The sequence below is a fragment of the Pipra filicauda genome, unplaced genomic scaffold, assembly GCF_003945595.2.
Source record: "Pipra filicauda isolate LSUMZ 115617 unplaced genomic scaffold, ASM394559v2 scaffold23_size5868930_pilon, whole genome shotgun sequence".
Classification (NCBI taxonomy): domain Eukaryota; kingdom Metazoa; phylum Chordata; class Aves; order Passeriformes; family Pipridae; genus Pipra; species Pipra filicauda.
In genome coordinates, this window is record NW_024104354.1 from 4,478,993 (window position 1) to 4,492,721 (window position 13,729).

At 41.1% G+C, this 13,729-nt stretch overlaps 1 protein-coding gene across 1 annotated transcript in view; it reads left to right on the plus strand.

Moving 5' to 3' along the window:
- The first annotated feature begins 910 nt into the window (after positions 1–910).
- THEMIS (thymocyte selection associated) overlaps positions 911–13,729 on the plus strand; it is a 72,583-nt gene continuing 59,764 nt past the window's right edge. The window contains exon 1 of the mRNA XM_027751257.2: positions 911–1,001. Within this exon, the coding sequence (XP_027607058.2) occupies positions 911–1,001 (91 nt within the window). The remainder of the gene's footprint in view (positions 1,002–13,729) is intronic.

Genomic DNA, 13,729 nt, shown 5'->3' on the forward strand with positions numbered 1-13,729 from the left:
GAACAGTGTAAGGAAACATGAAATCACAGTCACTTCAGCCTTCCTCATGACCTGAGTCTGCTGCTTATTTACTATGGCCTTGTTCTTCAGAGGAGTACTCCAGCAATAACGATGCTCGATCAAGCTCAGAATAGCAGAGTTGGAACCAGTGTTGGGGGTTTGTCATCAAAGCAGTCTGATTTTCCCTTGGTACTGGGCTGTAGTCTCTTAAAATCCTTTCCCAGTTACAGCATCTCAAATTCAAATTCCCACAAATTGCTGGTGGCATTAAAAAATGTTGGCCATTTTGCATAACAGCATTGTCTCTTAATGTCCATTTACATGATGAAGTCATTTGTATTCTATTTGTATGTCTTAAATCCAGACAAAATATTTAAGACAGCAAAATGGTTAATTTCTTTTCTTCAAAGGCTGTTTTTAATTTTGAAGTGAACAAACACTAAACTGTTTTGCCATGCTCCAGGGGGAAAAATAAACCACAACAAAACCCCACCCAGACATGGTGTTTTTCTCCCACTTTAGGCAGGGTTGATATTCAGTATCTTCTTTTCACAGGTTCGATAACCATCACTGACAAAATGAAGTTTTGTAGCAGATCGCCCTGCCCCCTCCGAAGCCCAGTACGCACAGCAACACCCCCCCGCCCCCCTTCTCCCAGCCTGGCATGGACGCTGGGTGCGTGTGGGTGAGAGGACCACCAGTTGCCTCACCCCAGTCCAGCTGCACCCACGGGAGGAAGCAGCCACAGAGGGAAGGAAGCAGAAGTACCTCCCCGTGCCACTCCTCCCCTCCGCCGGGGAGCCCCACAGCTTACCGGAGCAGGGCATGCACCAGGCTGCAAGTGTTACTGCCTCGAAAGCTTTTCACTGGTCGTTACGTGCCAAGCCCACATGCTGCCTTGCTGCGGACCATGGCCTCTACCCTGGAGAATTTCATTCATTCTCTGGACCCCAGAGCCCTTCCCAGGGTCCTCGAAATCCAATCAGGCGTCTATTTCCAAGGTGAGCATCGAGTGCTTTCTGTCAAGGCTTTGTATTTGACATCAGGCCCCCCCTCCTGACGAGAATGTGGGGGAGGCAGAGGGAAGATGCTGATGGAGTTGTCTCCTAGCAGTTTCCCAGTTTTCACTTTGAAGAATGAGTGTTTGATCAATGGCTTTGAAAATGTCTTTGGTAGGGTGCGCATTTGGTCTTCTCACTGGCAGTGAAGAAGAAAATGTAGTTAGTCCTCATTGTATCCTGGAAAGAGTAGAGGAACGAGACATGAATTTGCTTTGCTCTTACACAGAGCCATCAATCCAGCAACCACAAATCGCTTCACAGAGTTTATTTGATTAAAGCTAGAGCTGCCATGAAGAGGTGCTTTCTGGCTCAGGGAGTCTGGAAAGTGACCGTGAGGTTATCCTCAAGTTCTGTCCTGCATTTGGCGATACTTCAGGTGGTGCAATAATACGAAGTGGTGGGTATGAGCAACACAGGTGGCATATTTTACTGTGTTTTCCTGCTGCAGAACTTTTTTATGTTTTTTTTAGTGCTGGGCTCTGCTTGCATACAAAACACAGTGGAAAGGTGGTAAAGAGGCTTGCATTGGAAGGAAAAATCCTTATCTTGGTCAGGGCATGGGCTTTGTTCCATGACAGTGAAAACATCATGTCAAGCTCATGTATCAGTCTAGGAAAAGAAAATTACCTCCATGCCACTACAAGGGGAAACTCGGGCTCCAGCTAAATAAAACAGAGAGAGTTTCATGACACAAGCTGAAGTCTGAATCAGCTTCAGCCAAATACCCATTTCAGGATCCACAATATCTGTCTTTACACCAATCTAAAAATCCTCATGCTGGTCCTTAGTAGGAGGAGACAGGAAGTGGCCATGGAACATCTGAACAGCAATTAGTAGCTGTGGCTGGAGTGGATGATTATTCCCTCCATGAGAACAGCCTTTTGGGGCAGAAAGAAAATGGAAAAGGGTCTGTGAGGGTCTGAGTCTGTGATGGTAGTGTCAACAACAACTGTCCATGTTGTCCCAGTTGCCCATTCTGGCTGCTCTGGAAACTGCCTAGGACACATGAATAGTATTAATATACAAAAAGGCATTCTGGAAAATACACATAACTAAAAATACCAGAAACTTTTGAAAATACACTTTTTCTGATCTTTGCTGTGTGGCCTGTTCAAGTTTTATGTTTTAAACTGGTCTGACAGCTGGGACTGAATTAAATTCCTGATAAGGAAGCTACTACCTAAGTGATGAAGAGTGGAACTGTAATTAAAAAAGGGAAAATCGCATCCTTAAGTTGGAGTAGCCACTATATTTGTCCCTTTCCACACACCTAGGAAACATAAGTGATATGAAAACAATTTGTATATATATGTAAATCTATGTACATATACATGTACATATATATGTATTATATGTGTACACAAAATATTGTGAGATATGTATATATATGTAAAAAATGCAGTGATAAAATGATAGTAGCCCAGCTGTCTGCATATTTCTGAGTTCCAACTTGCTGCTCATGGATGGTAAAATTCATATCAGTAAATCTTTGTAGCTGGGGTATTTCAATTTGTGCTTCCACGTACTGTGTAAACCCTTCTACATGAGGAGGAAAAACCAGTGGCAACTTAACCCACAGCCCATTCTGCAGCTGTGTTCTCACATGTGAGACAAAAAAGCTATTAGCTGACTATAATAAAAGTGCCTGCACAGCCTTGGGAGGGGGTGGTATGTGCTCTAAAGACCCGGGAATATTTGCATTAAGAAGTGTGCTGCTCTGATGCTTTTTTTGATCTTCAGCAGCACCACCTCTTCCTGTCCTCTGCTCCTGGTGGTTTCTCAACTGTACTCATACATGTTCCACCTGCAGAGTAGATGCAGCACTAGCATAGGTGCATGTGTCTCTTGCTTAATACAACATGCAAGACTGATACAGACATGCTACTTGGCTCCTTCCCCTCACAGTCAACATATCCCAAGAATACTTGTAAGTACCTAGAACACCAATATCCCATAGCACACTTATGGTGGTTCCTCTTCTTCCTTGCTTCAGAGGAAGTCTGAGATTCTCAAGACACTTGGTGCCTGATAGGCTTGCAGGATCTAGGGCTACAAAAGATCTTCTCGGGCCAGGCCCTCTCTTCCTCTCGCTCCCTCCATGAGCTCTCTGTCCCTGTCAGATCTCTCCTGAATATTTTGCTCCTTTCTGTACCTGGCAGCAGGGGTGAACATACTGTTCTGTGATTGCATTGTGTTTTATGTTGCTTTTTCTGAAGCAAGAGTAGTGCTTCAAAGAGAGTCTGAAGTCACTCCTGTTATATTGCTAAACAGGAGAATGAACTACTTTGAGCACTTCAAGCTTCCATTAGGGCAACCATTCTTCAGCCCTTCCTCAAGCAGATTCCCCCACCCCTGCGACAGCTTTTTTTATCTCTCTTACCCCATGTGGTACACCAGCAATCACAGTGTGGGTAATGGCAGGTCCATCAGCTGGGATGGGTTTATTACTATGGTTGCAGGGACCAAATCTGAGCATTTGTGCATTGATTGTAGTAGCTCCCAAACGGCTACGCAGTCAGGCTGGTCAGCTGAGTGGTTTTATGGAGTGGGATTTCCCGAATCTGTAATCATTCTCAGCACAAGAGGCAGATAGTAAAGGAGAAGAGCTATTTTTAAAGCACTGCGTATGATTGTTTGAAGCTGATCAATCACAAGGCATAATTAATTTTCCTGTGAAAGAATTTAAAATAGCAATAATTTGTATATATGTAAACATTAATATGTATTCTTCTCTCTACAACCTCTGAAAAAAAAGGCAAAGTTTCTTAATGTCAGCTTAACCAGGTACACAGAATGGCTAATGAAGTAAATAATAGTCTACTAAATCCATTAGAGCTGTCACATCAAAGTTGTAGCAGCCAAACAAAGAAGGCTACCAGCAAGCTATGCGATAAGAAGACAGCAAAGTGATTCATTTACTGTTCTGTGGTACCTTGTGTGCTATAGGGATGAAACTCTCCATTTACTCTGTCTGGAAGAAGTGTTTTTTACACACTACACTTAGGTCTAATGATTTTACAAATTGCAAATTAGCCTTGTGGTGCTTGACAGATTTTAAGGACCTCTGAAAGCATAAAGAAAGCATAATGCTTTGTAAAGATGGATGTATCTTTTTCCATGTGGTAAGGTACTTTACTTAGAAACTACAAAGTCAGGCTCTAGGAAAAGAGTGTGAATTTTTTTGCCTTGGGCAAAGTAGCATCTCCGAAATAATCCGTTCTGCCTTTATATCCATGTTATACCAAGTACAATCTAGGTCTCTGCTTTCAGACCCAAGCCTGCCCGCTACCATTCCTGATGGAGAGTATGTAGAAAATGTATGCTGTGTGCACTCATTCTATCATTAGTCTCTTTACTAGCCTATAAAAAATTATGTTCCTGCTGATAGTAGTGAAATGTTATGTATTTAACTTTAGTTCTCCAAACTGCAAATGGACAGGACTTTATAGACTCTGCTTCCATTCGGAATACTTTCAGCTAGAAAAGCTATAGGTAATTGAACTTTTACTGTTGGTAGTGAATACTATGAAGTAGACACCTTTCTGAGGAAGTTCTGTTCCTGTTCACATGTCTGTTCCTGGCCTGAAGCAGAGGGAAGGGTTTCCCTGGGGTGATATCAGTAGTTTTCATGCTACACCTGGACCTTGCAGTTGTTTAAAGCCTTACCAGTTTGCCTCTAGGCAGGATACCAAGGTCTGAGGAGATTTTTCATACTCTCATGTTCCTATTCCCCTTTCCCTCCAACCATGTGTGTGGGTGCATAGTCGGAGCCCCAACCTGCAGTCATCACCTACCACTGTCCAACACTGTGCAGAGTCAGGAACATGGGGTATTAGTAATAGCCCTGAATTCTTCCAAAGTGCTTTTCATTCATCATACTCAAAAGACCATACAGAAGTAGAAAAATTATTGTCATCCCTGGTTTGAAAACAGAAACAGAAGTGAAAGGAGATGGTAGTTCTGCAAATGCCAGGGATGCCTGTCGGGATAATAATTTCGGACTCTGCAGTCATAATGTCATTGCTACAGAAACTGGACTGTAGTGTTGAATCTCTGAAGGGAATAGGAAGGCTGATTATAAAACGAGAGCAAGTCTGCCAGATACAAATACCTTGGTAATCAGCACTGATTAGAAAAAACTACAGTGCAGACTGAAGTACATGACAATTTAATAGCTCATTAAAATATGTTATTAAAAAAATTAAACTGCTGAAACTCCATTGGGAACTGATTTGATTGATCAACTATCTTTCTGTGAACATTTTAGTAAATATTGATACTTAGTGAGGTAAGTACTGTCTGACCACTGATTTTTACAGATAGCATGCAAGTGTGGGCTTTCATCTTTATGTTGCAAAATTTATGTCTGTTTTAATACTGATATAATTATTTTATGGGTAATTGAATTTAATATTCTGCAGGCTTAATTTAACCAGTGGCAGAACAGTAAAAAGTGTCAAACTTTAATTGTGAAAAATGTAGAACTGCTCAAGGCAGCTATTTTGTTGGTGTTTCCTGTCGTTAGCCTACCCACAGCCTTCCCATTCTTGCTCCACCTAAACAGAAATCCCACATTGGTTCTTTTTTATTCCCCTAAACTAAATACACACATCAGCGATGGTATTCTCCCATTCCCCCAGGGATTGAGACTTGCCAGAGTGCGGGGAGAGTTGGTAGCTCTGCTCTGCAGCTCAGCTATGTGAAAGCAGCATGTGTGTTGTGTAAATTGCAGTTCTGGGACATCCCCTCTTTTCAATGGACCTGTGAAACAGATTGGGAAACCCTATGTTTCCTGCTCTTTCTCTGAGAAGGGAACTCTAAGCCAGCAGCCAGCCTCCTCCTCTCCAGGCTGGGTGTGCAGCATGCTGTAGCTGTGGTGCTCTATGCTTTCTGGAAAGTTACAGGTCTCTCTGTGTGGGGAGAAAATGTTGGGAAGAGGCAACTGTGGGGTCACATATACATCCTTGGTTAATGCCCTTCCCGACCTAAGGGATCTAAAGCTGCTCAGTATTGCCAGGCAAGGGTCCCTCCTCTGGGCAGCTGCTTCATGCTCTCTGACAGCTGCATGAGAAACAATGCCAGACAAAACCCTTTGGGATTTCCTCCTTCTTTGCTCCATGTGAATAGTTCCATTTCAGAAGTCACTTTGGTGAACTATGAAGAATATGAACGTGCTTAGGTTCATGGTTCCTCTTGCTGACTGTGTATCCACAGCCACTCTGCAGTTTCAGTTTCACTCTCTCTGCATCTGTGACTGGGAAACAACACCTTTCCAGCATGCACTTCTGCAAGCCTTTCAGGGGAGTGATCAATTCTGCTGGCCATCAACAGAATGCTAGAACTTTTCGCAAAAAGTCTTCTTAACCCTGTAGCTGTAGCTAGGCAAACTGAACATAAGGGGAATCCTTGTCTATCAAGTCTCAGCTGCCCCAAGTCCTAATTTAGACAAGAAATCACTCTCAACACTAGCAGAAAATGATCACATAGGATAGAATGTTTTTTTACAGTTTCTGAGTCAACCTAGAGGGAACAAATCCTGCTCCCTTGTCAAGTGTGATAAGCTGATGAGTTGATGAAGGCTAGGATATGCAGTCTGTAACATGTATGAATAAAACAAGCAAGCTGCCTCTTCAGGATTAATAAAGCTACTTTTTCTTACAAAAAGCAACATGACAATTTAAAATAGAGGCTAAAACATGGACAGGTTTGATGAAGATAAGGGTTGTATTTCTTAGAGGTGGAGTATCATTAAAAATACATTTACAGGGTGGACCCCCAGTTGCACATGCAATCAGTGAAATTTGTGGTACAGTGTTTGCACTTATTAATTTGTCTCTTTTTTTTTTTTTTTTACAGAGATAGAAGCCAAACTGTCTGTAAAAATGGAAGGGTGTTTTCCCTTGAACACAGTTGTGTTCTTGATTGAGCAATTAGGAGCGAGAACCCTAGGTACAGCCAGAGTAACAGATAGTTTGGATTCTCTGTTGTGGTCAGTAGTCAGAGCATGTTGGTAAATTTTCTCGATTAATATGTACCACCAAAACTCTCCTGCACTTGTTCAAGCTGCTTCAAAAGCAGGTTTTATTCTAAACAAGAAAGAAAATGTCCTTCAGTGAATGCAATGTGAGAACAAACTCTGACTTTTATGGGTCAAATATTGCTCACTTTATTCATACTACTGCCCTAAATGGCATGACTCATTCAGACACAGTGAGAAAAATCTGACCCTGGGTAGCTTCACTCAGGGTGAAGCTGTTTCAAGGATTTCTTTTGTAGGGATTTTCTTTCCATGACATTCAGCTTTGAGCCTCCCTGTTGATGGCACAGGAGGTAGGCAGAATACCCAAATTGCGTTGTTTGTCTCAATGCAGGGGTCAACCTCTTGTCTCGGCTTGCTAAAGCTCCCTCAATGTGCTAGTTTCCTCTAACAAAGAGGGCTCTCCAGCTGTCATTGCACTTGAGCCTCCAAGGGATGTGAGGAGGAAGTCTGCAGCAGGAGGAGCCCTATTTCCCTTCCCATGAACCTATAAAAAGCCTATAAAAATATCAAGACAATTTTCATAAACTCAGGCTCTGGGAAGATAATGGGACAACTATATTAAATAACATAGGAGGGAAGATCCTGAGATAAACATCTCATGATACACAAGCCCATGACCACACATTCTTTCTGAGTTACAGGGCTTTCCTGGGGTAATTTTTCCTTCAAGTACCAGGTGGTCTTTTCATGAAGGAACATGGCATTTGTCCAGGTCCACTGTTTCTGGTTAGCTCTCTTTGACACATGGTAATGGCATAAGGGGAAGAGTGCTGTGATCTCAGTAGGGGAAGATGCTTAAAATTGTTTCCAGTTCTGGCCTGCACCTGTGAAGTGCTCAACACTCTGACCTGAACCTGCAGTTTAACTTAAGCAACCTTCTTAATAATAGTCAAACAAAACATAGTTTTTCTGTTAAACATACACATCAATAAACATACTTTAATTCTAAGTAGCTTTTCTGCAAAGAAAATTAATAAAATTAAATAAATCACGAACAGCTTTATAAAGCAGTGGCTAATGCTGTTCAAAAGCAAGTTTGGGAATTCTCTTCATTGCTGCAGTATTTTCAACTCATATGGGTAAACCCAAATAAAAGGTGAAAGATACTGCATTGTGCGGTGTGGTTTCCCTTGCTCTTTCCATTATAGTGGATGTTGCAGACAATAAAGCTCCACTGCCACATACAGAGCATGACTCCTCTGGATAGATGAAAATCATAAGAAAGTATTTATAAAAAAAAAAAGGCCATAAACCTATCTGGAATAAATTAGAAACTGCTGAAGTAATTTTTTAAAAAAGTTCTTTATGATTGAAATGACTTAAAGCATTTGACATTTAAAGTTTTACATTATATGGCAAAAGATAAATCTTACAGCTTTTGTTTTTTGATGGTTTCATGCTGGCAAAAATCAGACCCTTTGCAGCCTAAGAAGGTATGATCAAGATAACATGCAATTTTGCATAGAACCTTTTGGAGGAGTTGTGTCCCAAAATGACCAAACCTGAAAGTTTTTGTTGCACAGAACATGTTAAAGAGAGGAGAGCTGTTAGAAAGCCCAGTAGGTTGCTCTGTCACTTGACAAAGGGTCTTCCACTCAAATTCACACTGCCTTCATGACTGCTGCTATCCTTCGGACTCGGGAATACCATGTGGGCATGGGAGAGCTGGACTCACCCACTCTCCCTGGGGACACCTTCTGAGAGTAGGAAGAGAAGGGTGGATAAAAGCCATAATTTATACTATTTGCAGACACTCTCACAGCCTGGAGTTAGAAGCTGGGGCATGCTTCCTTCTTTGCCTGACTTGTGCATATGCTTTTCAGCCTCTTCCCTGCAAGATAGTAGTTTATTTGAGCTTAATGGGGGAAATCCAGCATGCTGATGAGCATCTTTGGTGCTCAGGAGGTATTTCACTGGGGAAAAAAAAAAAACCAAACAACTAATTCACCATCAGGAATTGTTTGCTTTTCCTCTGCTTAATCAGAGTATAAAATAATTAAAATTATCAAGCAAAACTCTCCTTCCCACAACTTTAAAATAGATCTCTTTTCTTGCCATAGAGCATAAACTCTGAACAATTGGCTAGCTGTCAAAAAATGCCTGTAAAGAATGATTTTTTTTTTTTATTTACACTAATTATAGATACGTTATGCCCTTCATATTACTTTGGGAGCCTTCAGCAGCCTTAATAAAACTGTGATTTCAGCTGAGCGACGTCGTAGGGGAAAGCAGGCGATTGTAATGCTGGCTGAATGGCTGCACCAGGAGATTGAGCCTTTATGTGAAAGCAGAACAATTTCACCAGCCCCTGAAACAGTCACCTCTGATCGGGAAAGACAGCACCCATATGGGCAACTGATGACAACTTAATAGTGGAGAAAGGAGCACTGGGAAAAGGACATGGGGACAAAGTTCTACTCTTTCAGGAGATGTAGGGAGATCTTTCATCTCCCTGCTAAGCAGCCAGGTTCTCAGTTCTTTGGATCTTCTTTCAAAGACTGCTCAGCCTGCCAGCTGCAATGAATTCAGTAAGTGCTACTGAGAGATGAAAGGGAGAATTTTTTCCTTCAGGGATTGAAACTCATGGGGCTAGGGAGTCAATGCCTAGTGTTTGGCCTCCCAAGTTACTGGGTTTTGTTAAGAAAAAAAGCTTGGTCTTTGTTTAAAAAAAAAAAAAAAAGGAAGAGACAAAAGAACAGGGGATACTTGGAAGTGCTTAACAGCACCCTGTAGCAGAAAGACTGAGACTGGGAGTCAGCCAGCCTGGGCTTGAGCTTCAGCCCTGCTGAATAATCCTCTGTGCCGCCTTAGTCAAGCCTTTTGTTTTGCTTGCATTGCTCTCCCTGGCCCTCCCTGCTAAACTACCCAGAGGTATGTGATGAAAGAGCGTTACATCCAAGTGATGTATTGTTGCTGTTTAGTCATGGGCCTGATTTTGAGCCATACTTCCTATCAGCATCAGTGAAGCGTTCATTCTGAGAGCAGTCACCGAATGGAGCTCTAAGCTGCTGGGAAGAAAAAGGGACATATTACTGAGATATTTTACTGTTTTACATTGTATTATAAAATATTTCTCTCAGTGGTACTGTCACATGTCCTGACACGAAGAATGACATTCTCCATGTCAGGCATTCAGTGTATTTATATTTTATATTATTTGTTTTAATACGAAAATATTTTTCTTGTACCTATAACAAGAAATAAATCAAATAAAGGGCTCATATTAGGGAGGATGGTGGTGTGGTTGCTTAACGTTTTAGGAAAGATGGAGGAAAAAGATATTGAACCAGTTGTGGTGGTTTCTTTTATGTGATCACAGTGGTTGCTAACAGATTGTCAACTAGAGATGAGTTTATGAAAGGGTATAAATGTGTTTTTTATTGAACAAAGTAACATTCCATAAAAGGTGATTTCAGAGGCAACAAGCTCTTTAATTACAGCCTTCAGGGGCATTATTTGATCACTGTAAATAAGCTGCTTTATTGTGGGTTCTGCTAAAATGTTGGGAGGGTTTTTTGGATTATTATGCACACATCTTTCTCAAATCAAAAGATTCTGTTCTTTAGGTTACTTGATTTACATTCTCAAAGTGTTACATTTTCTTTGTGACTTGAGTGGGAAAAATGAAGTTATTGTTGTGCAACAACAAATCGATGTACTAAAAGGTCCATTTTAATTTTATTTTTAGAGATATTGTGTGATGGGGTCCGCATCACACAGCTGAAGTAAAATTTTGCAGGGTCACATTGTAACACAGGGGGGAATTTTCATAATGTTTTAAGATTAGTTATGATGGCTTTCGCAGGAAAAAAGAACTTTTATTACCCCTTTTGAAAGCTGTGCAGTTTCCCTCTCTCCCTTTTATCAGCACAAATATTTGCTGGAAATGCCTAGGTAACATTTTTCTTGTCTAAATGTAATCTACATTGTATTATTCCAGGCAAACTGCCAAGCAAGGGCTAAAATCAGGGCCAAAGCAATCCAGTTGCAGACAAATCTGTAATTACAATCAATACTGCATGTGCAATTGCACCCCCAAAATTGAGTCTGTGTGTGGCTGGCAGATTTTCATTTTTAATTTTTTTTTAATCCTGGTATCAATAAAAATGAGGCTTCTGCAATCATGGTTTCAGTCTGTTAGCCATCATCCTCCCAGCCTCTCACCCTCATAATCTTTTAACCTCTTGGCCTATTTTAAATTAATCTGGTAAAGGAGGATGTAATTAAACTCCTACAAGTTGTCCATGAAAATGGTCATCTATGTAGATATCTATCTACGTACATATATACACATCTTTATATCTGTCTATCCACTCATATATATGTTTTCCTACTGATAAGCTGCTGAAGGTTGGCCTCTGACTTCTTTAATCGGATGGAAAATGTGGTGGCATACCTCCATGATTCACTAGTTATATGAGCTATTTATCCAACTTCTCTTCTGCAATGAAAGGTACCATCCTATGGTGATGAGTACTGGGATTCTTGGGGACTCTTTGCTTCTACTCTGCTAAAGCTTTCCTATCTTCTAGAAGACTTAAATCATCTTTCTTAGATGCTTAATACCCTTTCTCTTCTTGATGATGCCCAAAAATAAATCTTTTCTTTCTTCCTCTTTTTTAATTCAAGAAGAGGTTCACTTTCACTGGTATTATTACAAAGCATTTTCTTTGCCAGTGAATTATGTACCATGTTTATTTCTTTAATAGTAGGACCACAGGCTTCCTTGATTTTAATTTTCTTGGGGTTCTTAGTTTGTTTTCTTGTTTGTTTTTTTAAATTAAAGCCATGTTTTTTTTTCTTTAAGTATTAATTTTCATCTCAATTTTTCCTAGAATGGATGCTCTTAGATGAATGATCCATTTGTTTTCCACAGCAATGCTATGTTACATTCTGATGCAATATTCTGAGAGGTAAGGTGCTATGGCTGCCCTGCTCATCTATTCTGTGCACATTCTTTTGTGGTTTTCACTGTGGCATTTATAATCCATTTTTTTTTCTGAATACATTATCTTGGCCCTTGATGTTTCGAGCAGAGCCTGCAGCTCCATGTAATGCTTTTTGTAGGCTCCAGCTTGTACTACATATGCTTGTCTGCCTTAGGTACTTTCTCTCTTTTATGAGTGCAGATTTTCTTTCCTTGTGTATTTTACCCTTTTCTTGTAGTGTTTTAGATTGTCTACCATCTCCACAGTGCTAGGCCACCACTTACCTGTTTTTCTCCTGGTTTGCAAATTTTGAGTGCTTTGTCAAAAGCTAATTTTTGTGTCATCAAATCATCTCTTTTTGAGTGTTTGGTAGAACAACTCTTTTCATAGAATCATAGAATCACAGAATCCTAGAATGTTTTGGGTTGGAAGGGGACCTTGAAGATTTTCTAGTTCCAACGCCCCTGCCAGAGCAGGAGTTTAACTAAATGACGTTGCTCACAGCCCCATCCAACCTGGCCTTGAACATCTTCAGGGATGGGGCATCCACTGCTTCCCTGGGCAACATATTCCAGTGCCTCACCATCCTCACAGTAATATCTAACAAATCTTTCTAATATCTAATCTAAACCTACTCTCTTTCAATTTGAACCCATTCCCCCTTGTCCTGTCACTACATGTTCTTGTAAATAGTCTTGCCCTATTTTTCCTGTAAGTTCCATTCACAAAAAGCTTCTTATGGGTATTGCCCAAGTGGACCTTCAGCCTCAGACCCATCACTAATTGATCCATGTTTTCACTTTCTTTCAAGCTGTTTATACTTCTTATTTTGCAGGACTTCTCAAACTCTGTCATAAAATTTGTAGCTAAGCTACTATGTCTGAGGAAAAGTAAACCTGATAAAAGTAGTAAGTCCCTCAGAATTAGCCATAGTCTGAAAAAGAATTTTCCTCTGACTCCCCTCTTTATTTTTCAGTGGCACCACTCTGTTGCAGTTACAAACTGAAGTAGTGGTTAAATATTCCTCAATCACACCATTTTTTTGAGAGCTTTAGCCCCTTAACTGATCCATTTAGTGGATGAGGGAAAGGCGGTGGATGTTTTCTACCAAGACTTCAGCGAAGCCTTTGACACTGTCTCCCACAGCATTGTCTTGGAGAAGCTGGCAGCCCATGGCTTGAACAGGTACACTCTTCACTGGTTAAAAAACTGGCTGGATGGCCAAACCCAGAGAGTTGTGGTAAATGAATGACAAGAAAGATCTTGGGGTGCTGGAGCATGTCCAGAGTAGGGCAACAGAGCTGGTGAGGGGGCTTGAACATAAATCCTATGAGGAGTGACTGAGGGAGCTGAGGTTGTTTAGTCAGGAGAAAAGAAGTCTCAGGGGAGACCTTATTGCTCTCTAAAACTACCTGAAAGGAGGTTATGGCAATGTGGGGGTCGGTCTCTTCCCCCAGGTAACTAGCAAAAGGACAAGGGAAAAGGGCTTCAAGTAGTGCAGGGGAGGCTTGTGTTGGATATTAGGAAAAGTTTCTTCACTGAAAGAGTAGTTAAGCATTGGAACAGGCTGCCCAGGGAAATGGTGGAGTCACCATCCCTGGAGGTATTAAAAACGTGAGTAGACATGGCACTTCGTAATATGTATTAGCGGGCATGATGGTGCTCAGTTGAAGGTTAGACTTGATGATCTTAGAGGTCTC